Source organism: Sciurus vulgaris, assembly GCF_902686455.1.
Source record: "Sciurus vulgaris genome assembly, chromosome: 7".
Classification (NCBI taxonomy): Eukaryota; Metazoa; Chordata; class Mammalia; order Rodentia; family Sciuridae; genus Sciurus; species Sciurus vulgaris.
The window spans coordinates 74,475,665-74,500,646 of record NC_136467.1 but is presented as its reverse complement, the minus strand read 5'-3'; the positions used below and the strand labels follow the sequence as shown (position 1 = coordinate 74,500,646).

General features: G+C 42.1%; 1 protein-coding gene across 5 annotated transcripts in view; it reads right to left on the bottom strand.

Annotated features, from left to right (window-relative positions):
- GABRR1 (gamma-aminobutyric acid type A receptor subunit rho1) overlaps positions 1 to 24,982 on the bottom strand; it is a 56,850-nt gene that overhangs the window by 4,768 nt on the left and 27,100 nt on the right. For 3 of the 5 annotated variants that reach the window (XM_079146984.1, XM_079146983.1, XM_079146982.1), the window contains exons 2-8: positions 19,511 to 19,564; positions 17,209 to 17,315; positions 15,657 to 15,724; positions 14,421 to 14,644; positions 9,031 to 9,113; positions 4,854 to 4,994; positions 308 to 460 (exon numbers count right to left, since the gene is read on the bottom strand). In XM_079146984.1, the coding sequence (XP_079003110.1) occupies positions 308 to 460; positions 4,854 to 4,994; positions 9,031 to 9,113; positions 14,421 to 14,644; positions 15,657 to 15,724; positions 17,209 to 17,227 (688 nt within the window). In that variant the 5' untranslated portion in view covers positions 17,228 to 17,315; positions 19,511 to 19,564. Of the gene's footprint in view, positions 1 to 307; positions 461 to 4,853; positions 4,995 to 9,030; positions 9,114 to 14,420; positions 14,645 to 15,656; positions 15,725 to 17,208; positions 17,316 to 19,510; positions 19,565 to 19,812; positions 19,881 to 20,056; positions 20,121 to 24,982 lie in introns of those variants that run through there. The other 2 variants (XM_079146986.1, XM_079146985.1) reach the window with 2 other exon arrangements.

Sequence of the window (24,982 nt, the reverse complement as noted above, 5' to 3'; positions counted from 1 at the left end):
TATAGAACATGATTCATTATACAATTGAGCAGAGAAAGCACCCAAAGACCATGATCCCCCACCCTTGGGTATGACTCTAACAAGACAAAAAGGGAGATGTTTGGATGGGCACCTGTGGGGACCTAGAAACAATTTTGCTTTATAGATTCTTAATTAAGAAACTTTGCCTGTGAAGTAATACCTTGAATTAATACCTTGAAGCATTTTCAAGTTAGAATGGCAAAAGGACCAATTTGAAAAGAAGGATTTTATCTGAAATTACTTGAATTTTCAGATGCTTGAAATGTGCAGTTGAGATGTTCCTTACCTAAGGGGACTCTGGCAGGTACTGCTCTACGGTCAATCCAGAAGGACACCCAGGACAGCATGACCATCAGGGTGGCAGGGAAATACGTTTGGAGCAAGAAAAAGAAGATGTGCCGCCGCAAAGTGAAATTAATGTACAGCCGATTGTACCAGCCTGGGAGACATAAGGAAGAAAAGAACACATGTCACAGCTGCTGGCAACTTCATAAAAGAACATTTTTTGGTAGTTGTGTTTCTTTTCTTCTTTTTTCAAAATTGGTGTATTATAATTCTAATAGTAGAATGCGTTGTTATATATTTGTACACACACGATGTAACAATATAATTTGGTCGATTTCATTCCCCAGTACCTCCCCTTTCCCTTCTTTCCTCCCTCCCCCTGGCCCCTTTCTTCTACACGTCTGGTCTCCCTTCTTTCATGAGATCCCACACACATACACACCTCCCCACTCCTTTTGTTCTTGCTAGCTTCTACATATGAGAAAACATATGACCCTTGACTTTCTGAGTTTGGCTTATTTTGCTTAACATAATGATCTCAAGTTCTATCCATTTTCCTGTAAATGACATAATTTCATTCTTTATGACTGAATAGAACTCCATTGTGTATACATACTGGGTTTTCTTTATCCATTAATTCATTGGCAGATATGTAGGCTAGTTCTGTAATTTGGCTATTATGCCGCTAAAGATATTGAACATTTGTTTTCATATATTTCACCATTTGTATTTCTTCTTTTGAGAAGTGTCTGCTTAATTTATTTGCTCACTTACTGATTGGATTATGCATCGATTGCTCTAGCATGCTGACTTTATTTTTTTGTTGTAGAATATTTTAATCACATAAAACAAGATACATTTCATATAGCTATCACTCCCCAATCTCTAATCCTGTCATTAAACATTTGAGGTCAAAGGAACTGCCAATTTGTTTTTCAAAGAGGCTGCACCAGTTTTATATACTAACTATCAGTGTGAGGGCTCAATTTTCCCACATCCTCACCAGAATTTCTTATCTGATGTTTTGTCTATCCTCCTAGGAATTAAGCACTATGTCCTGGAGACTTTGATTTGCATTTCCCTGATGATTAATGATATTGAGCATCTCTTCACATCCTTATTGTCAGTTTGTACATTTTCTCCGGAGAAATGACTGCTAATACCCTTTGATAAATTTTTCCCATATTTTTATTGGTGCATTACAGTTGTAAATAATGATGGGATTTGTTGTTACATATTCATACATACACACTATTTGACAACATAATTTGGCTAATATTATTCTCTAGCATTTCCCCTTTCCCTCCCTTCCTCCTTCTCCCTTTATTCTATTGATCTCCCTTTGATTTTCATGAGATTCCTGCCCTCCCATCTTCCTTTTCCTTTTTCTTCTCTAGCTTCCACATATGAGAGAAAATATACAACCCTTGACTTTCTGAGTTGACTTGTTTTGCTTAATATAATGATCTCAAGTTCTACCCATTTTTCTGAAAATGACATAATTTCACTTTTCTTTATGACCAAATAAAACTTTATTGTGTATATATACCACATTTTCTTTATCCATTCATTTGTTGATGGACACCTAGACTGGTTCCATAGTTTGGCTATTGTGAATTGTGCTGCTATAAACATGTGTTTACATGTATTACTATAGTATGATAACTTTAATTCTTTAGAATAAATATCAAGGAGTGTTATAGCTGAGTCATATGGCGGTTCCATTCCTGGCATTTTGATGAACTTCCATACTAATATCTGTACTGGTTGCACTAACTTACAACCCCACCAACGTGTGAAAGTATTCCTTTCCACATCCTCTCCAACATTTATTATTGTCTGTATTCTTGGTGGCTGCCATTCTAACTGGAGTGAGATGAAATCTCAGTGTAGTTTTTATTTGCGTTTCCATCATTCCTAACGATGTTAAACAATTTTTCATGGATTTGTTGGCCATTTATATGTTTTCTTTAGAGAAGTATCTATCTAGTTCATTTGCTCATTTATTAATTGGGTCTTTTAGGCTTCTGGTTATAAGTTTTTTGAGTTCTTTATATATTCCGGATATTAATCCTCTGTCCAAAGACTAGCTAGCAATGATTTTCTCCCATTCTGAGGTTCTCTCTTCACATTCTGAATTGTTTCCTTTGCTGAACAGAAGCTTTTTAATTTGATGCCATCCCATTTATTAATTCTCAGTATTCATAAAAGAAATTTTATTTAGGGAATCATAAATGACTTTGGTATTCTCTGGAACCCTACCATCCCTTTAAAAGGTGGAAGTCAGCAAAATCAGGGAATGGAGAATTATGTAGTAATCCACACCACCTGAATCCATCTCAGAAAATCTTTGGACTTCATCCTAAATGCTAAGGGGACCTCTTAAGAAGGTCATACAAGGGCTGGGTTTGTGGTTCAGTGATAATATGTGTGAGACACTGGGTTTGATTTTTCAGCACCACATAGAAAAGCAAAGATATTGTGTCTATCTACAACTAAAAATATTTTTTTAAAAAAGAAGGTCATATAATATTTTGTCACTCAAAATGTGGTATAGGGCCCAGCACCCTCACCACCAACTGGGAGCTTATTAGAAATTCAGACTCTTAAACCACAGCCTAGACCTACTGAAGCAGAATCTCCACTTAACATTCCTTGCAAGATTTGCATGCATTGCAAATGTTTGAGAAACACCGATTTAAACAACCCCTCTGCATTTCCTTATGAGGAAATGTGTTTTAAGGTAAGATAAAGTTAACCACAATATTGTAGTTTGGCACAGAGTGAATGATCCCTGATACAGCTATGCTTTACTTTGCCTTTGTGTTATAAGGGAAAAGTATGCAAGGAGGAGGTAAGGGAATGGAAGGGTGGTGGAATGAAAGGGAAAGGCAGAATGAGCATGAGATGCTTAGCACTTGGCAGCAGCAACTCAGAGCTTGGCATCCTGGGTAACTGTGATTCATGGGATGTACCTCTTGGCATCAACAAGTTATTGTGCAAGAACTGTCAGAAGGCCGAGTCAAAAGAACAGCTCTCATCCCCTCCCATGAAATAAGGCTTGCGGGTGACGAATATGGAAGAGAAAATGTGCTTAAAGGATTTTGAATGTCTTCACCACAAAGAAATGGTAAATGTTTCAGGAGATAGATGTTTGCCCTGATTTAAACATTACTCAATGTATACATGTATTATAACCCACAAATATATACAATTTGATGCTTTTATGTAGAAGTTAAAATAAATTTAAATTAAAAAGAGAGAGAGAGAGAGTGAGGGAGAGAGAGAGAAAGGTGTTGGATGCTACACTGGAATTAACTGGTTCTCTTGCTTGCAGATTAGAGAGACTATATAGTACACTTTAAAAGGTCACACTTCCCCAGGCAGCCAATAATCATGCAAGGTTTTAGCAATAGAAACTACATAAATATTTGAGCAAAATCATCCTGAAAGGTGATTGGTCAAAACCAATGAGATGGAGAGTCAACCTCAGCTGTCCCAGCAGCACAGTCCAGCAGCCCGGAAGAAGGTCACAGAGCATGCCCCCACGAAGCAGTGAGGGGGCAGACCTGTTCAGACTCCAAAAACAACAACCGAAACCACAGGGGAATGACAAAAGATTCCTGCATTGCGGCTCAGAAGAGGATGGTCCAGAGGAAACAGTGAGCCATGTAGCAAGAGGGCATCACGGGGCTGAATGGAGCAGGGGGAATGTGATGGAAATCAGGACAAAGTGAACTTGTTTCTTGCTGTACAGGAGGATTCTTGTGAGTATACTGGGGGTGAGATGCCAGCTACTATGCTGGCAATGTGACAGTCACAAATAAGACCACTCACATGGTTGAGTTTTTACTAGTATTTTCTAGGTTACCACTTTTGTTGCAATCGCGGTATCCAAAAAAAAAAAAAAAAAAAAAAAAAAAAAAAAAAAAAAAAATTCACCTCCACCCAATGCCTGCACCCACTGTTATGGTTTAGATATGGTGTCCCCTAAAAGCTCATATGTGAGACAATGTGAGAGGATTCAGAGGAGAAATGATTAGGTTGTGAGAGTCTTAAACTCATCAGTAATTAATCCCTGGTGGGATTAACTGAGTGGTAACTGGAGGCAGGCGGGGTGTGATGGAGGAGGTAGGGCATTGGGAATGTGGCTTTGGGGTACATATTTGTATGTGGTGAGTGGAACCTCTCTCTATGCTTTCCGATCATCATGTGAGCTGCTTCCCTTCCACCACATTTTTCCACCATAATGTCCTGCCTCACTTTGAGCCTTGAAGAATGGAACCAGCAGTCTATGGACTGAGACCTCTAAAACTGTGAGCCCTTAAATAAACTTCTTCCCCTAAAATTGTTCTGGTCAGATCTTTTGCTCACAGAAAAAAAAAAAAAAAAAAAAAGCTGATTAAAACACCCACTAAACTTCACTTAGGACTGTCATCTTTAGTTTCAAATGCAAGTGACACAGGCTCTGCTTACTTGACAATAAAGTCACACCTTTCCTGAAATAGAGAATGAACCACCACACCCAGCCCCGACCCCTTGCTCACCTGTGCTGCTGTAGAAGGCTAGTTTAGTGGTGGTGTGGAATTCTTGAATGAGGAACTGGGAGAGTGAGATCCGCTCATCTGTCTTTAAGGAGTCATTGCCCTTTTTCCAGTAGAGCATGAGGTCATCTTCTGTATAGGCATCTGAAAAGATGGGAGCCAGCATCAGGCAGGAGGTGTGGTGAGGCAGATCTGCCTGCTGGGCTACAGAGAAACTGTGTCCTCATCTCCCATGCTAAGATCATCTGAATAAACAAACTACAGCATAAACAAAGCAAAACTAAATGCAGAAAGACAAATCTCATTCTCTCCAGTCTCCCAAAAGTCGTCAGAACAAAATGCTCAAGCTTAAGTTCTCTTGATTCCTGCAAAAGGGCTCACACTAACAATCCAGCCTACTCTTATAAAATAAAACCAAATGAAATTGCTATTTTGTGGTAAGAAATGGTTAAATATTGGCAAATTTTCACATGGTTCAGACTTATAAACCAGGAGTCATCTGGTCCTTCCCTTTCTCCTCCTCCTCCTCCTCCTCCTCCTCTTCCTCCTCCTCCTCCTCCTCCTCCTCCCCCTCCTCCTCCTCCTTCTTTTTTGCATGGGCGGGGCATGGGGTGGTACTGGGGACTGAATCCAAGAGTGTTTTATCACTGACTTTCATCCCCAGTCATTTTGCTTTTTAATATTTTTTTAGTTGTCAATGGACCTTTTTTTTAAATTTATATGCAGTGCTGAGAATCAAACCCAGTGCCTCACACATGCTAGACAAGTGCTCTACCACTGAACTACAACCCCAGTCCCCCAGTCCTTTTTATTTTTTGTTTTGAGATAGGACTCACTAAATTGCTAAGTCTGGCCTTGAACTTGAGATCCTTCTGCCTCAGCCTCCCAAGTCACTCAGATTACAGAAATGCACCACTGTGCCCAGCTTTCCTCTCTTCTTTCAGAGTGTAGTGATTCACCAACTGATGGCAAATACCTTTAAATACTATCAGGTAACAAGGACTGCATCCTAGCAAGAAAGGATCCATGAAGAAACGAGGCAGAACAAGACCTTTCTCTGCAGGTCACTAGTTGCTCCTATTCTGAGTAAAATGGAAGTGATTCCCTGATCATCACCCTCGCTGGTGCTACCATTTCCCCAACTTCTACCCTTCAAGTGAGTCCACTTCTTCCCCTTCTTCATCCAACTGCACAAGGCTACCTACAACCTGGACATAACAGCAGCCTATGGCAAAACCTAATGGAGATGCTAGTCTCATCTGCCTGTGTGTGAACCTTTCTTCTTTTCCTCCTCCTCCTCCTCCTTCTTCTCCTTCTCCCTCTCTCCTCCACCTACTTCTTCTTTCTCTTTTTTTTTTTGGTACTGGGAATTGAACTTGGGGATGCTTCACCACTGAGCTGTATCCCCAGGTCTTTTTTATTTTGAGACAGGGTCTGACTACATTTATGAGGGCCTCACTAAGTTGCTGAGACTGGTCTTGAACTTGTGATTCTCCTGCCTTAGCCTCCAGAGTCACTGGGATTACAGGTGTGTGTCACTGTGCCCAGCCCTATGTGTAAACCATTCTTCCAGGGCCCCCTGACACCATTTTAGTCCCATTTTCTAACCTTTGATTTGTGTGATTATAGATTTCTTGTGTCAGCTTGACTTGACTAGAGTAGACAGTTATTCAATCAGACACTAATCTGTGAAGGTATTTTATAGATGTGACTGGTATCTACAACCAGTGGATTTTAAGTAAAGAAGATTATCCTGGATAATCTGGGTGGGTCTGATCTAGTTATGTGAAAGGCCTTAAGAGTAGAACTGAGGTTTCCTAGAAGAAGATCTTTGACCCAGACTGTGGCTTCAGCTCCTGCTGAGAGTTCCCAACTTTCCCTGCAGATCTAGAACAGAGCAGCCCCTACAATCCGGTGAGCCAATTCCTCGCAATGCATTTCTTACCCTGTGTCACCTATTGGTTCTGTTTCTCTGGTGGGACCCTGACTGCTACATTGAAGGAGCTACATTACAGATGGAGGCAGAAGTTGACCAGTATATTGAGGGCGGGGGAAGCTCTGGAGCCAGCAAACTTGGTATTTTAGCCTGGCTTTGCCATTCATCTCTGTGTCCAAGACACAGAGCCTTGTGCCTTGAATGATGGAGATAGCATTCTTGCAGGGATTTTATGAGGGTTAAATGACAGCACAGAGGTAAAGACACTGAGGACTCAGTAGTCACTGTCTTGGGCCTGGGTTTGGCCACACCCTATTCCCACATTCAGTGCCTAACAAAGGTGTCCATTTGGCCCCTGCTGTGTGTGGTGTCAACATCCTCATACTCCCTGGTTCCAGGTAATTAGAGTTGGGAGCCACTTGATCCACCACCACAAGCCCAGACTGACTTATGAAGGTGCCCTAGATCAAAGAGAGGCCACACTAGGACTTGGACACTGCAGGAAATGCCAGTTTTCAGGAGGAATGTGCAAGCTGGAGTGATGGGAGAGTCCAGACTGTGCCCATCAGAGGTAGTGCTTTGGCAGAGAGAACAGAGAAGGTGATTGAGAGCCAGGGATGGGGTGGCTAGCTTGGTCATCCTGCCTCAGCCTGGCCCTTCCTGGAGCCTGGTTTGGGTGGTTGTTTTATTGTGATAAAACAAGAATAACATAAAATCCTCTTAATCAGTTTTAAGTGTACAAGTTAGTGGCATCAAATATATTTATAACATTGTGCAATCACCACCAAAACATTTTGTCATCCGAATTGAAACACCGCACCCATTAAACAATAGCTCTTTGTTTTCTCTCTCCCCCATGATCCTGGCAGTCACTAGTCTACTTTCTGACTCTATTATTTTGACTACTCTAACTAAGTATTTCATAAAAGTAGAATTGTACAGTATTTGTCTCTTTGTGAGGGACTTGTCTTATTTAGTACAATATCCTCAAGTTCTGTCCATGTTGTAGCATGTGTCAGAATTTCCTTGCTTTTTAATGCTGAATAATATTCCATTGTAGGTATATAGCACATTTTCCTTGTCCATTCACCCAACAATGGACACATGGGTTGCTTTCACATTTTAGCTACTGTAAATAATTCCTTTTCAAGGCTTTGCTTTCATTTCTTTGGGTATATGCCCAGAAGTGGAATTGCTGGAACATGTGGTCATTTTATTTTTAATATTTTGAGGAATTACCACATTGCTCTGCACAGTAACTGCACCATATTACATTCCAATCCACAATGTACAAGGTTCCAATTGCTCCATGTCCTCATCAACACTGTTTTCTGTTTTCTTGATAGCAACCATCCTAATGACTGCAACGGGGTCACTCACTGTATTGATTTGCATTCTCTAATCATTAGCCACTGAGCATCTTTTCTTGTGCTTCTTGACCATTTATATATGTTCTTTGAGAAAATGTCTATTCAAGTCTTTTGCCCATCTTTTAAACCGGGTGCTTGTTTTATTGTTTTGAGTTTTAGTTCTCCTATGATCTGGGTATCTTGCCTTATATGGGTTGACTTTTACTCTTTTGATAGTTTCTTTTGATTCACAAACTTTAAAACTTTTCATGACGTTTCATTTGTCTATGTTTTCTTTTGCTGTCTGTGCCTGTGGAGTTATGGAGTAGGTTTTTGTTTGTTTGTTTGTTTTTAATTTTTCCAGGACTTCTGTGTGTGAACATTTTCCTGAGGTCCCTTGGTTGTACCCAAGAATCTCAACCCCACACTGACTCACAGTGGCAGTTCTGCAGGGCAATCATTGCTAAACTTGTTACCATGAACTTCTCTCTTCAGCAGAAACAGTATTTAGAAGAGCAATAAAACAGATCAAAAAGCTCTCTGAATGGACTGTGTGTGTGTGTATGTGTGTGCTTTGGGTCAAGGGCTTGGAATGAGACCCACATTCAATTAACCCTTTACTCTCCCTCCACAAACTGTTGCCCTGGGGAACTCTGAAAACACCTGGTTCTGTAGAACATAGTTTAAAACCACTGCCACAGGTCATTGAAAGATCAATTACAGGAGTAGAAGAGTTTTGTTCCAATTTAGTTCCTGCTTTTAAAAATTATCCTCAACTGCAATCTAAAAAATCACTTTAAAAGCATAGCCATGAATGAGGAGCCCACACTGTTCCTGCTACTCTTTAGAATTACTTAGGAGCTGTGTGCCAATGTCTGGGCACAAGCCTACTCACAGCTTTCAATTTCAAGCGAGCACGTTTGTGTGTCCAGGGGAAATCGGCTGAAGTCCATGTTGCACATTGCAGTCACTGTAACCCTAGAAACAAAAAGACAAACAACCAAGTTTTCAGAGTTTGCAAAAGACAAGTGCAAAATGATAAAGCAAACAGAATAGGTCTCTGCTTCCTTCCAATATGATAACTGCCTCCTTCTTATAATCCATAAGCAAAATGTCAGGATTTAGGTAAGAAGCTTATGAGTGATACCCTCTTTGGAAAACTCTTAGGTATTTATGTCTAACCTCAGGAGCAGTGTGAGGCACACAGAATGTCTCTAACTGCTAGCATATTCAAGCATTTTAAAGAAGCAATAGTCTCAGTCAATATAAAACCATGTAAAATAAAAACTCAAACAATATGGTCTCTGAAAACAAGCTTTAGAAGCATTTTATGCTCATGTTTTAGATAAATTCTAGTTCTTCTGTTCTTTTATTGATTTTATTGATGTTCAACATTGTATAAAATGTTATGTATACAACATTATGTATGCTTAATGCCAGTTGCCAAATTTGGCATTTTTAAAATTTGCTGATACTTTTATATTGATAATAGTGTCTACTAGTGGACATAAATATTTTAGTAGATAATCCTACAGTGATCATAGTGACAGAAAAACACTGAGAGATCTATTATACTAATATGAATGCATTTGCTGGCATCAAACAGTTCTGTTTCAGAGTTTACACAGCAAAAGAGGCTTGTGCATCAAAGAACAAACAAATACAGGTCATTAGTTATGGATGAAAACCCTCCCATTCAGAGGGGAATTTCATGGCAGAATATAATTACTGGTTGTTGGCTTATGCTAGATATACCATTTTTCCTGCAACCATACAAAATCTGCTATGCATAAATTGTGGACATGATTTGGATAATTTATGGGTAAAAAAGAAAGAAGCACAAATACACTTTGAAATTTAAATGCAAATTTCAAGAAAGAATATTCTAGAAATGGAGTTCTCCAAATATATGCCTCATCTCCACCCCCTACTGTGTTCTACAGGCTATTTTGGATCATGAGCAGCTAGGTAGTCTTATGTCCCATGGAAATTCTGATAAACGGGATGTATTAGAGTACTGAGGGTGGGGGATTCAGGCAGCAGTTGCCTGGGACACCTAGTAGATGGGCTTCCATTTCTTTGGTTACATAATCAGTATAACTATGCCTAATGGCATCACCGTGAGAAAGAAATAGGAACTAAGTTTGGGACACTTGGAGCTAACTTTAAAGACATAAAATACCAAATGCAGGAATATTTTTTATGAACAAGAGGATTGAATATGTCCTGTCTTTTATTAGCTGGTGCAGAAGCAGATGTTTTTAGAATCACAAACATCATCAGACTGGCCCCTCCTGGCTTGATGCTTTCCCATTCACAACCTGTATGTGTATCAAACAAGCATTTGTGGTAATCAAAACCCACGTTAATCTTTGTTTCTCCAAGTCTTTTTAAATTAGTTCATGGAAAGGGATCTTCCCTTGCCCTGGATGGAATGGATAGAAACTTAGCAGGTCCTATTTTGTTTGTTTGTTTTCTGCTCACATGATAGTCAAAACTCTTTTGAGTCACAAACTATGTCTCAGTTCATCAATTCAGAAATAAAGCATTTTGGTCTGAGATATAAATCAATGCTTCAAACTTCATTCAAATTAAGATTTCTGCTCCTCCTCCTCCTCCTCAGTGAAGATACAGGCTGGCATTTGAGTGGTTGGTTTCTACCCATGTCTGATCACCTGCATCGCAGGTAGAAGTGAGAGGAAGGAGGAAGGCAGGATGGTTTTCAGGCTGGGTAGCTTCATGGCTCTCTGGGCGTGCTACCTGGAGGAAGCTGATCCTTTCTTTCCTGGGACCCTCATTCCCACTTCCATGCAGCAGGTGTCCATGTTCCAGCAACGGCGCCCGCCCCCCGCCATCACGTTTAATCACCCCAACAACCCTAGGGTACAGATGGACTCTACTGCTGTGACAACTTCTGGCTCCACCCGCAGGGTAGTTGGAAAGCTCCATTCTCTCCCTCTAACTGCATACTGTCCTCCAACTGTAGGCACACACATGCGGAGCTCAACCGGTGGTCCCAGTGAAGGGCCACTCTTGGCAGCCCACAGCTCCCAGGAAAAGCTCACCAGTCTTTCCTTTCTCACACAGTCATTGACTTTTTTATATCTTGAGTTCAAAACCCATGGAATTGCTTTTTCAACATTTCTTTTGTAAAATCTACCTCATGTGATAGAGCAGCTCCTTTATGAATTCCCCTGTTTATTCTATCTTGGTGCCTAGGAAATTTTAGTTTTATCACTCAGTTACCAATTGCCTGCCCCTCTGCCCACTGCACGGCAGCCACGCAGGTTGCACTCTGATCATTTGGTTCCATGTCTGTCCTGTGGTCATTATCTTTCAATCACACTAAGGGCAGTGACTTTCTACCATTTTCAGTCAGTAACTTAGGCCTTTTTCTTTTTTTCTTTTTTCCATTTAAATCAAGAAAACTCATGATTTTATTTGTAATGAGTTATTAAATACTCTGCTCTTAGGCATGGAGATGGAAAGGATGCGTTTCCACTGTTGAGGCTGACTAAGGTTTTCCTGAACACACACAAGGTTTTGCATTCCCTGTTTCCTTTGTTCTGCTTCCTGTGGTCACATCCAGTGGTGAACTGGACTAGACTTCCACAAGTTCTTGAGAGCCAGTTATTAGATTTTTAGGAAGTTTGTGAGCCAGTAGTTAAATACAGCTATTACTAAAAATTAAAATTAAATAAGTTACTGTTATGCTTTGATATTATGTATACTTCTGAAATTCATGTATTGGAATTTAAATCCCAACATGATGATATTAAGAGGTGAGGCTGTTGGGGTGAGTAGGTTGTAAGGCTCTGCCTCCATGGAGGTGATTAGTGCCTTTTAAGAAAGGAATTGAAGGGTGCTTGCTCACTGTCTTGTCCCATACACCCTCACACCATGTGAGGACACGGCAAGAAGTCACTGCATAGGGAACAGGCCCTCGGTAGGCACCAAATCTCCTGACCCTTGACCTTAGATTCTCAACTCCAGAACTATGAGAAAATAAATGCCTGTACTTTATAAATTACCTGAACCCAGATATTTTGTCGTGGTGGCACAAATAAATTAAGTTACACTAGAAACAAAAATATGAAATACTCAAAATTCACTACTACTTATGTTATTACAGTGCTCCTACAGTTATTTACACCTGTGTCTGTGTCTATGTGGTGGAAATACTGCTGAGTGGAGTGCTGCCCACCCATTTCCCCAGCTTCCCATTCAGTGCAACAGGTTGGAAGCTTGAAATCCAGCCATGATGGGAGTCTTGGCAGAAACTGGGGCTTGATTTATTGTTTTGTTGTTTATTTACACTGAAAAAATAAGTCAAACTAAAAGTGTTTTGTGTCCAATGTCATTCATTTTTGAATATTACAACATATTGAGGAGATATTCTTCCAACATTTGAAAACTATTATCTAATTTAGCCAAAAGTTTGCTTATTTATTTGATGAATGAGTTGTTCCTGCATAGTTCTTCACGGTTTCACTTTTGTCTTCTTAACATAAGCAAAAATATCAACCAACATGCATCAAATCCACACTAATTTGACCATCATGGAAGGGAGGAGGTGCTTACACTTATTTATCGTCTGACTTTTAGAATGATTGTTGGTGATAGAATTATAAAAACTGGTGGTAGTTTTAACAAGAAAAAAAATAGGAAATCATGCTCAAGTTATACGTACACAAAATCTACAAAATATAGCATTAATTTTTATTTAATTTATAAATCATGTGCTATGTATACTTTATATCAGTAAAGTTCATAATAAATCTACATAGTGCCTGAATGCATACTTTGCCCCCAGAAAAGCAATCATCAGCACATCAATGGTCCTGTGTGATTTGGTCTAGTTGTCTGCAGCCCTGGTGGTATTGTGGAAGTGTATTGTTTTGTTGGTGGCCTTTGAACCTTAAGATACCCTTTATAACTGGTCAGAAATGATTACTGCAAGGAGAACCTGCTCAATGTGGCTTGGGGAGAGTAGCCTGTCCTTGACCCCCTAAGTACTTCCGACAAGAGATGGTCTTTTAAGCTTTGGAGATGAAAATTCCATAACCCCCACTCTCAGTCTGGGACCTAACTGCTTTGATTCCAAACCAAGATGAGTATTATGGTATCATTACAAATATTTCTTTTGGAGATGGGGCAGAAATTTAGCTTTGACATTTCTGGCTCTAACCAGTTGTCCCTTAATAGGGAGCCGAGGAGAGAAGTGTGCCACTCAGCAGAGTGTGCCTGCATGCCTGTAATCCCCACTACTCAGGAGCCTGAGGCAGGAGAATGGCAAGTTTGAAGCCAGCTTCAGTAATTTAGAGAGAACTTGTCTCAAAAAAAAAAAAAAAGAAAAGAAAAAAAAGGGCTGGGGACATAGCTCATGGTAGAGAATCCACCTACCAACCTGTATGGTTGCACAGTATACACACGCACGCGCACACGCACGCACACACACACACACACACACACACACACACACACACACACATTTATTCATTCTTCTTAGACAATAGAATGTGGATTCATCTTTATCATTAATCAACACGTGAACCAAGGCAAAGTTCACAAACCTAAACTGTACCCTCTGCAGAGTAAATTATGGAGGAGTAAACCACAGCCAGTAACCTTGACCCTCTCTGTGAGAGCCTGGGCTCATCTCCATGCTCCTCCCCTCCCAGGGAGGTGAGCACCAGGACGAAGTCAGGCTTGTGCTGTGTTTAGGAAAAGCTTCCGCAGGTCAGTGCTCCGTGAGCGATTAAAAACTTCTAAGGCATCCAAGTTCATGAAAAGAAAAGATTTTATTCTTTATGTTGTAAAAGTGATGATCAAACTACCATTGAATGTAGTTTCTCAAGATGGAAAATATGCCTGTGGCTTGCAGGTGGAGCAAAAGAATTTTTTTTTTTTTTTTAAGTAGTTTCTAAAATTTACCCCAAAGTGGGACTCAAAGAGATCAGAGGAGGCAAGTCTTTGAGAACACATTATCTATTTCTCTCCCACTTAAGAAGTAAGCATTTTATTATACTTTTTAAAACTTAAAATACAACATTCAGGATGCAGCATAAACCCACAAGTGACCAGCCTGAGAAACTTCCCCAAATGCATTTTCAAGGTTGAAAAATTCCTTAAAAGTTTTATTCATGTGTAAAGTTAGTTTTCCTTGATGTTGTTAAGTTTGGTAGCTACAGAAAAGTTAGAGGTTAATCAGAATCAAAAAGCAAAATTACTGATGCAGAACCCGTGCTTGTCCTGGGTGAGCTAGTGCGCCGCCTGGCTTCCTACCTGAGGCTGTAAAGCACCTTGCCATCGGGCTGGACCCGCAGCATGACGTTGTCTGTGGTGGTGTCGTGGATGAAGGAGCGCTTGGAGTGCACGAAAAACATATCAGGGACCCATATCTTCTTCACTAGCCGGCCATCAAATGTCATGCTGAGGTTATTGGTGCTCGGAAAAGACAGCCTCTCGTCCTTCCAGTAGTGCCTCAGGTAAAGGGTCATCGTAAAGTCCTGGAGGCAAAGGGAAGGAGGGAATCCCCCCCCCACACACAAACCCACTAGGATGTCAGCAGGAGATTCTGTACCCTTGGGGAGCAGTCACCTCACCGGAGAATTAAACTGAGCCAGGTGAGGTCTTGCTTCTAGACCCTAGGTTCTGCTACATCAGGAGGAAGAGAACACTGTCAGGGAGGGGGAGCCCAGCAACAGACCTGTGACAGACAGTGTCCCTGAGTCCCAGCATTCACATCTGTGCTGGGGAGGCTGCTGCCGCCAACACGTGTAACTTAAACTAGACGTGCCCTGAGAGTTGATGCCTGTGGGGAGCCCTCAACCAGAGAGGAGGGTGGTGGGTACAGGGTCTAGCTCCCTCAGCCCTCAGATAGCTCAACCCTGGGCCTTTTCTGATTCCTGGAGAACTACAGTGGGACTGAGTTCTCTAGGAGTGACTGGTTTGAGAACACAGCTCTTTCTCCTTCCTTCCCCTCCCTGTCTCACTTCCCCACTCTGTTCTGGCATTTCCCAGGATCACCTCCCAAATGAATTTGTGCTAGAATGCTTGGTTCAGGTGTGCAGCTTGAGGGACCGAAACCAAGATAACATCCTAAAAAGTTCTGCAAGTGTTGTAGAATGTTCTAATATTTTATCAGAACCCACCAACAAAAAATTAGTTAATTAACATTAAATTAAAGGGGAGGGGCACTCTTGCTTCTTCTGCATTTCGATAGTCAGGTGCAGAATCTGCAGGAGTAAGATGTGTTGGGCAACACAGTGGCTGCAACCTTAGAGCCTGCAGTTTATATTTGAGAGTCTTTGCCCAGAGAATGCATTCTGGCCTCAAGACATTATGTAGTAAAGGGAGAAAGATCAAGTTTGTCAGAGCAATGGGGTAGCCTTGGGCAAGTGTCACAATCTCCCCGAGCCATCTGTAAAGCAAGGGTGGGAGACCAACTCCCAGGGAGGTTGTGAGTTCAGGTCTCCTGTGAATCACCCTGCACACATCCCTGGTCAGAGAAGCACTTACCATGTCGACCTCTGAGATGCTGTCTAAGCTCTCTACCTGCACATCCACACCAACAGGAATGGCTGGACCTGGGGACAAGGCATAACAAGAGCATTTATTCTTTTTATTTAAACTTTTACTATGCAACAGTTAAGCAAAAGGAACATTTTCCCTGGATCTTCAGAGTTATGACAATTTTGAAGGTCTGGTCATGCTAAACTGAAGTCAAACCTGAGATAAAATGAAGGAATCATGGGCTGGTTCCCCAGGATATTCCGGAAGGAAAAAAAAAAAAAAAAAGTGTATGTACGTGGGGGGGAGGTTAGGTCTGAATCATTCTGGTGATTCTGAAATGATGGGGTTAACCTATAGCATTTTTCTTTGGTTCTACATGCTCATACAAAGCTATGATGAAGACCCAGGTCAAAGACTAGTCTAACCTAAGAAGTAAATGATTTACTCTTAGCATGAGGTCACCCACTTTATTTTCTACACACACTTTCTAATTTTGCATTCTCTTTCATCATGGAAACCAGTGTCCTTGTCTGGCCATGAGAAAGGCATTGCTTGGAAATAGTACCCAGAACTGAAATAATGTTCAGATCATTTCTTTGTCATATCCACAGATCTGCATCTTGGCTACACGATGGAGTGGTTTTCAGGGGAACGTAATGTATCAGGATGGTCTTTAAAACATTAGATTTATTGTCATTTTGGGGCCATGAAAACTTACTATTGATCAAGAAAGCATAACAAAGGAGATAGATTTCTACGCCTTTCCTTCCTGCAGGATGTGGGTCAAGCATGGAGCCCATTCAAATCATCATGGAGTGAAAAGGTAGATTTGGGTCTAGGGAAGTTATGGAGATTATGGGGTAATCTATGGAAAAGGTAGATTATGGAGTGAGGAGAGACTCCCTTCTAGAACCTGTTTGTTTTTGGGGCAAAGGTGCCTGGAAGAAATAAAAATAATTTCTTTAAAAACAAGGAGAAAAGCCTATAAAGAGGAAAACTCTATTTGTCACTGAAAGGGATGAAACCCAGCAGCTGCAGGCTAAGCTTTAAAGGGCTTTGGCATTCTTCTGCAAGAAATCATTATTTTTAAAAGCTATTTTCATGTAATTAAACCAAGCAGACCACACTCTTCCCTCAGATATGTACCCAGAGTTCATCTGCCAGCTCCCAGCTGAGAATGAATTTAGTCCAAGGTTGTTGGAATAAATCTCAGAGCATTTTCCGGAGGCAGCTTTGGGCTGCAGCTGCCCCCACCTTCAACAGCCAGCTGTTGGCCCCACTGATCCTCAGCCGTCCTTTTCAGGAGCAGTGGCCCAAGGATTGCTGGTTGGTCTAGCCTGGCTACCCACTAGCAGGTGTTCCCGAGAAGGTGTTCAAGAGAGCCCAGGGTGGGAAGGGTGAATGCTCAGAGGAAGCTGAGAGGTTGGAGCTTTATCTACCAACACAGCTGAGGACAACTCAATCAGAACCTGAGCAAAGCTAGGTGCCCCCAGGCTTGGTTTCCTAGCTAGAAGGACACTAGAAAATAAGACATCCCACAAGAGGGCTCATTTCATACCTCCAAAGCCAGGCCTCATGCTGAAATCATGGTCATCTATCCTCAGAAGCTGTTCTGACTTTGTCAGAGGTGATTTGGTGATGTCAGGGCTGCGTTTCAGAATTGGGCTGCCGAGGGGGAGAAACAGGTTGATCACATATTCTAACCAAGGTGGGAAAAGATTATGCGTATTCTGACTTGATCTTGACAGTAAACATATCTTGACAGGATGTGTTATTTCTTCTTCCAGCCACTGGATAGCCCTTCTTCCTTTCTCCAGCTTTCCGGAATAAATAAACTGACCCTGAAGGTCCAGGACAGTGGTTTTCCAAGAAGTCATGATAAAGCTTGGGCCCTGCCTCAAAGATTCTGATTTGGGTGGTCTGGGAATAAGTTCTGGTATTTTTAAAACCTTTTCAAGGTTGGAAATATAGCTCAGTAGTAAAACTGGTTTAATCCCGAGCAGCACACACAAACACACACAAAAGCTTCCCAGACGATTTTTATGTGTAACCAAGACTGATAGCTGCTGGTCCTTGTCTTATTAATAAGCTCAAATTCCTCCCAAAGCACCCAATCATCTTGTGGGAGGTAGGGCTGGAGGCAAACCAGTAAGTGTGACTGAGCCTCCTGCCCTTGACCTTTGTTGGACACTCTGCTAGGAGGGTGGACTCCCTCACAAATCAACTACCGTTTATCCATGGCAGGCAGTTTCTGAATTACACCTAAAATTTCACTTTTTCTAAATAAGTAAGATAATTGCAGAGTTTTACAATTTATAAAAATGCATTGAAAAGTTGGTCTTCCATCTTTGCCTCTATCCATCCTTTCCACATCCACAGGTACTTCTTTTGTTGATTTCTCGTGTCTCTGTCTAGAGTTTTTCATAGATAAAAACAAATACAAATACATATTCTTGGTTTTCCCCTTCTTTGGAGCGGGGTAGGCGTGCGGGGGTAGGAATTGGGGATTGAATCCACTACATCCCCAGCCCTTTTTGTTTTTTATTTTGAGACAGTTTCTCACTAAATTGCTTAGGTCCTTGCTAGATGACTGAGACTGGCTTTGAACTTGCCATCCTCCTGTCTCAGTTTTCCCCTTCTTTATATAGCTAACCTTATATAAACTCTTCTACACCTTGCTTTTCCCTTATTTAATATGCTTTGGATTTTTTCCCATGCCAGAGTGCACCAAGCTGTTCCTTCTTTTTATAGAGCATAACATTCCAGAAACAGATGCATCATAATCCATGTGACCAGTCCTCTCCTGGCAGACCCTGAGTTACCCCAGTCTCTGGCCATTACAAGCAGTGCAGCAGTGGCCTTCACTATTCTTCATTTGCCCACCACACCATCTTTAGAAAGAATCCTCAGCAACAATTAACCCTCTTCTCAGTTCTGTCTTATGCTGACATCAGGCTGTGTCCTTTCTAGGGGACCATCACACACACTTCCTTTCCCTAGTGCAGCAGCTCCCAAACTTTGTGGCATGATCAGCATCTCCTGGAGGTCTCCCTAAAACCCGATTCAGGACCGCCCCCCTCCCCAACAGTTTCTGATGCTGTAGGTCTGGGCTGAGGCCCAGGAATTTGCATCTTTAACAAAGCCAGGGATGCTGCTGAAGCTGCTGGTCAGGAGAGAACACCGAGAGCTCTGCCCTGGTGCCTGTTATTCTCAACACACAAGGGCTCGTCCCTGTGACTGGCTCAGCCCACCTTTCAGTTCTTCCCTGAAGAAACCTGCTAACATTGAGGAGAGGATAAAAACAAACAAACAATCAATTAAGTCTGGGAGGCAGGAAAAACAGGGCTCTGCCCTGCATTCCCTAACTGCCTACTCTGTGCCTTTGGGAAGTCTGTTTGTTTACCCGATAGATAAAATTGGGTTCCTGACTGATGAAAGGGACAAGTGAGAGGGTTGAATGGGATAAAGCATGTGAAAGCTTTATCAAACTATGAACACTCACGAAGGGAAGGAGCCTTTGTAAGCTGAGGAGGGAGTGTCCCTTTAAAGTGAGGAAAGGACCAGCTGGTAGTAGAAGTGACTCAGGGAAAGAATCTGTACAATGAACCAGAACCTCACAACGGGAGTGAGGAAGCTGAGAGCATAAAGGGAGGAAGCAGTCCCCTCTCTGGCAGTCTGCCCTCCCCAGGTAGATCCAGCAGCCAACCACTGCCTTCTCCCAGTGGGCTCCCCTTCCTATGGTACCACCCTCTGCTTCCAGATCCTTGGGTGGGGGCGAGGTGGGGTGCTTCTGGGAATCCCTGCAGTGGAGCTGGGGAAGAAACATCTTTAGAAGGGGGCGAGTCCGTTTATGGCCATACCTGCCTTGCTTGTGGACGTCTTCATGTGCTTCACGTCTCTGTCTTTGAGGCCTACTATGAAAATAAAAAATAAAGTCATTCTAGAGACAGTCTAGGTACTCAGATCAACCCAGCTCCCCTTACACTCCAGATTCACTTCAAATCTAACCAGAACCAAACATGGGGGGAAACTGAAGCTCCAACGCACTGATTTAGACTTTCAATGAGTTTTTTTCCAAGTACACACAGGGACTGGAAGATTAATTATTTTAAAGGACTGATTTGAAGAAGTTTGACTTAAAATCTCCGCTCCTCTGGTTTACCCAACCCTGAAATTGATCCCATTCTTTCAGAGGGTTCTCCTTCTCCTTCTCCTTCTTCTGCTTCTTCTTCCATTATTTTTTCCCCCTCCTGGCACCAGGGATTGAACCCACAAGCCTTTAACTACCGAGCACATCCCCAGCCCTTTTTATTTTGAGACAGGCTCTCACTAAGTTGCTGAGTCTGGTTTTTTGAACTTGTGATCCTCTTGCCTCATTTAGATTGCACATTTTAAATTGGACCCACCATAAAACTTTGGAGAGTAATACATTGTCTGGTAAACTGTTTTCCCTTGGTCCTTATCTTCTGGCTATGGGCTTCAGCCAAATGGCCATGGCAGGTAATGAAAGACAAGGAGAGAGAGGTCAGAGTATATATTATCTCCTTTCTTGGATGCCAGGGACTAGCAATGCCTGCATTGTTCTGCCTAGGGGTAGTCAAAGCTTCCTGCTCTTCCTAGTCCTTGGGGACAGGAGGATGCCTGGTTTGTTCCCTGAACCCTGCCCATGTCTCTGTGAGTAGTCCTTTTATTCCATTATCCTTGGGTAAGCCCTTTAGAGTGCAAGGCTGTTGTCTACTAGGACTTCACTGATGCAATGGGGTACATTAGGACAGATGTGCAAGGATTATGTTAACTGTAGTAAAGTGGAGCAGAGGCAGGTATGAGCTCTGCAGGAGGGAGAAAAGCTAAGACTAGAGGACTGGAGGCCAGGGAGAGCAGAATCCTCAGCACATAGAGCACCTTGGGCAGAGCAGGGCCCCAATGGACTCAAAACATAGGTTAGTTGAATAAAGGAAGGTATCGTCCCCTTTACATGGCACCCGGAAAACGAGATAGGTGGGACTGAACAGAGGTCAGAAGAGAAAACAAGCTTGACCCCCTTCTGACTCTGACTTTGGGCCAGCCTGCAGAACTGGACACTGCCCAAAGGGAGGTTTGTCACACTCTGAGATGTCACCAAGTTTACCTTCATGAAGCTCGGATCTAGCCTAGGAAAGACTGATAAACAAGACCCTTAAAGCCTTTTTATTGTTGATTCATATTTTTGAATATGTAAGAGAAACTGGAAAGTAGGTTAAGCATAAAGAAGACTAAAGCAACTCAGAAATAACCTGTCATTCTATAAACATCTTTACAGTGTTCAGAAACAGATTGCACTGTAACTTGCTTTTAAACTCAAATTACAACAGATCATGAAATACTTTCTCATGTCATTGACATCTTTTTACTAGTTGTGGATACAATTATTAATGTCAAAATGACATGTAACACAAAATAGTAGGAACAACTAACACCGCTGAGCACTTAGGACCTGCTAACTACCATTAGTACCATTGTAACTCATATGACACGTATTCAACTCACACTATTACTCACAACACCCTATGAGGCAGGCCTTAACATTACCCCCAGTTTAAACACGATAAAACTAAGACACAGAGGGTCTGTCTCTAAGGGTTAGAAGCAAAATTGACCACAGTGCCTTTTGGAAAGATTTGCCTCCCCCACTGCCAGGAATTTGGGTCAGATGCAAAGGTCTTTCCCTCATGCAGAAGTTAGCATGGACCTTACAAAAAATTGGTGCCCAATCAGTATTTACTGAATGAGCCCTCAGGGAGCTAAAAGAACAAATACACATGTCCCAAGTTAGGATGATACAGCTTTGGGGACTGATGAGAGGGTGTGTATTTTTTGGAATGCTCACTTTCACTTTGGATAGAATGAAAGTTCCCACCTATGAAACTTGGTATCTGTGTATTATAATTCCTAGTTAGCTAGTGTGTATATTTTCCCACAATAGGTCTCTAAAACTTCGCCTAGGTTGAAGGGAAGGGGCAGGGGCCTGTGATGATGGAGGACTGGGGAAGGCTCAGCCAGCTAACAGGGGAGCACCTGGTAAATTGATGACATCATCTCTGAGAAGATAGGGAAATTAGTTTTGACAAGAAAGCAAGAATTGACTAGCAAAAACAATCCTGCTTTCTTGGCATCTGTAATAGCCAAGGAAAGAAATGCTTGTTTATGGTCCAAATACCAGGATGTTGTCCTAACTTCTCCCTCTCTCTGTTCACTGTGGAACAACTGGGCATGTCCAGCTCTAGCTGCACTGCTTGGAGGTGTGTCTGCCTGTAGAGGTGCCCTTTTCTGATGTGCACCTGAAAAGACCAGCAGGGGCCCTGCCCACACTACCCACCTACCAATCCTGAACCTCCCCTCCAACTCTCTCTCCCCACCCTGCTCCCACAGCCCTGTGCATCATCATTTCTCATGAGGGAGGTAACAGGCTTCCCTGCTTCTTTCTGCCCCCTCCTTCTCTAATCCAATCATCACATGAACACCACGGAATGAAAATTATAATCACACCACTTCCCCTCTTAAAAACCTTCACCTCAAAGTCAAATCCATAGAAATTGGGCATGCACAGCCCATAATAAGTCTCCTAACCTCCTTCCCTGCCTCGCCTCCCACTCTGCTCCCACTACTTAGTTTCCAATTATATCTCTATACTCTGCTTCTGATGTCCCAGTTAGTTGTCTGGAATGTCCTTCCCACCATTCTTCATCCCCTCCCTGCCCAGACAACTCCATGTACTCCCAGATAGAGTACTACTGCCTCTGGAGGCATTTCTGGACTTTTCTTCTTCCCACTGAATTCCCTACATGCTTTCATTAGGATGTGTGCCATCCTGTGTGGCAATGGGTTTTCTGACCATCTCACTTCACTGTGAGCTCAGTAAAGGAAAGTCTCTACCTTATACATCTTGTAGGCCCTTAGCAGTGTGCAGAGCTTATTTTATGAAGACTTGAACAGAATAAGGAAGGAGAAGCACAAACCCAAGGGTGTATTCCAGAGAGTCGAATGAGCCTGTGAGGCCTCCTTGATGCACAGGAGCAGACATACCTCCAAGCAGTGGAAGTGGGACTGGATATGCCCAATTGTTCCATGGGTGAGGGTGAGAGAGAGGAGGGTTCAAGGACAATATCCAGTTATTTGGACCACAAACAAGCATTTCTTTGCTTGGTTATTACAAATACCAAGAAAGCAGGATTGTTTTTGCTAGTCAGTTCTTGCTTCCTTGTCAAAATTCAACTTCCTTATATTCTCAGAGATGATGTAATCAGCAGGATTCAAAAGACATGCTAAAGTCAGGCAAAAAATATCTATATAGATATATAGATATATATCTATATATCTATATATATGTTGAGTTCTAGCCAGGAGAGTGAGTAGAAGGAAAGAAGCTGCTTGAAGAAGGGATCATATGTTAGCAAATAATTACAGTAAGGCTGAGATTCTGCTAACAGAATCCTGCTTTACTTTGATATTCCCCCCCAAAGAGAATGGTCTTCAAATTGGAAAAAGTGAAGAAAAGTCATTAGTGCCCAGGATAGTGAACATGACAGCTTGAGACCAACCAACTCAGTGATTCGGAACTGCTTGTACATCTGAAGAATCGCTTAAGGAGTTAAAAACAGACAAACAAAAAACACCCAGGCCACACCCCAGAGCAATTAAATCTGAACCTCTGAGCATGACCGAGTCATCAAGTTGTCAAACCCTGGGTGCCTCTGATGTTCTGATAACATTTCAAATTTTAAAACATGAAGTTCAAGTCTGTAGATCCAGAGGAATGACATCTCAGAAAATTTAAGGATACAGCAGCAGAGAAAACCTGGAAGATGGGAGAGAGGCCAGACACCTAAAGATGGGGAAATGCTTTCCTGATAGTCACAAGGGGGAATAGGGTACTGTGGAAATTGCTGAGGTTAAGTTCCAGTTTGATCTCTGGCCATGTTCTAGAACTTTGGTTACAAAAACTACATAGGAGCATTACTGCATTGAATCATGTCCCGTAACATTAAGCCAGTATGAATTCAATCAGAGCAAGACATCTTACATTGATCTCATGTCTGTGGGTGGGGCCTCCAGGTTAGAAGACCAGGGACAATTGCCGAGTGCAGTCCATAGCATAAATGACCTCAAAGCTAAGGCAGCTCGTTAGTGGGACTCATGGTGGGATGAGGATCTTCACAGATGTTCTGCATCTGGGCCTAGCATAGGACAGTGTAAGCGAGACCCAGAGTCTTTGTGAATTCACAATGTGGTTCCACACAGACTTACCAGTACTGGGGGGTATTAAATAAGGATGCTTCCATCTTGTGATTTATATTGTACTTCTTGAATTGCAATATAATTTCTTGAATTGTTATTGAGGCTGTGCACTTTTCCATATAATGAGTATCCTGTATTTTTCCTTGGATTTTCATCTCCTCTGATTCCTTACTAAATGGGACTTTTGGTAACTAACAACCTGCCTGATCAAGTTACATCCTCTAGAACATGTGATGATTAGTTTTATATGTCACCTTGGCTAAGCCATAGTACCCAGTTTTTGGTCATGTGCCAGTCTAGATGTTTCTGTGAAGGTATTTTTAAAAGATGTGATCAACATTTAGAGCAGTAAAGTTTGAGTAAAGTAGATTATCCTCCATAATGTGAGTAGGCCTCTTCCAATAAGTTGAAGAAAAAAAAAAGACAGGGTTTCCAAAGGAGGAAGAATTCTGCTTCCCAACTTGCCTTTGTACTCAAAACAGCAGCATCAACTCCTACTAAAATTTCCAGCCTAGTAACTAGCCTGCCCTGCAGATTTCAGACTTGACAACCCCTACAAATGTCTTAAAGCCAATTTCTTAAGTCTCTCTCCCCTTATCTTTCTCTCATTGACGGATGGATGGGTAGATACGTACAAACATACATACATACATATGTATAGATGTATACAGGTGCATGCTACTGACCCGTTTCTCTGGGGATCCCTCACTACACAGTATGAACACTCCTTGGCTTCTGAGGTCTGAGAAGCCTGAAGGCAAAAGATAGCAGGGGCTGCTGGTTGTGGGCAAGACTAACCTGCCAACTCTGTTCTGTCTTGGGTCATCAAATCAAGCTGTCTTTCTGCCACTCATCACTGACTTCTGTTCCTGTCAACCTGGTGGGTCCCTGACACACAGACCTGGCCTGCATTAGTCTTTCAGGGTGTGAAAAGGGCACCTTTGCTTGCCTCTCAGGCAAAATCTCAGCTTAATCCATTCCCTTTTTTTCTTGTAAGTATGTCTGGACAAAAGTTCCCTGTGCCTTTCCCCTTGAAGGCACTGGGTTCCTTTTAGGAA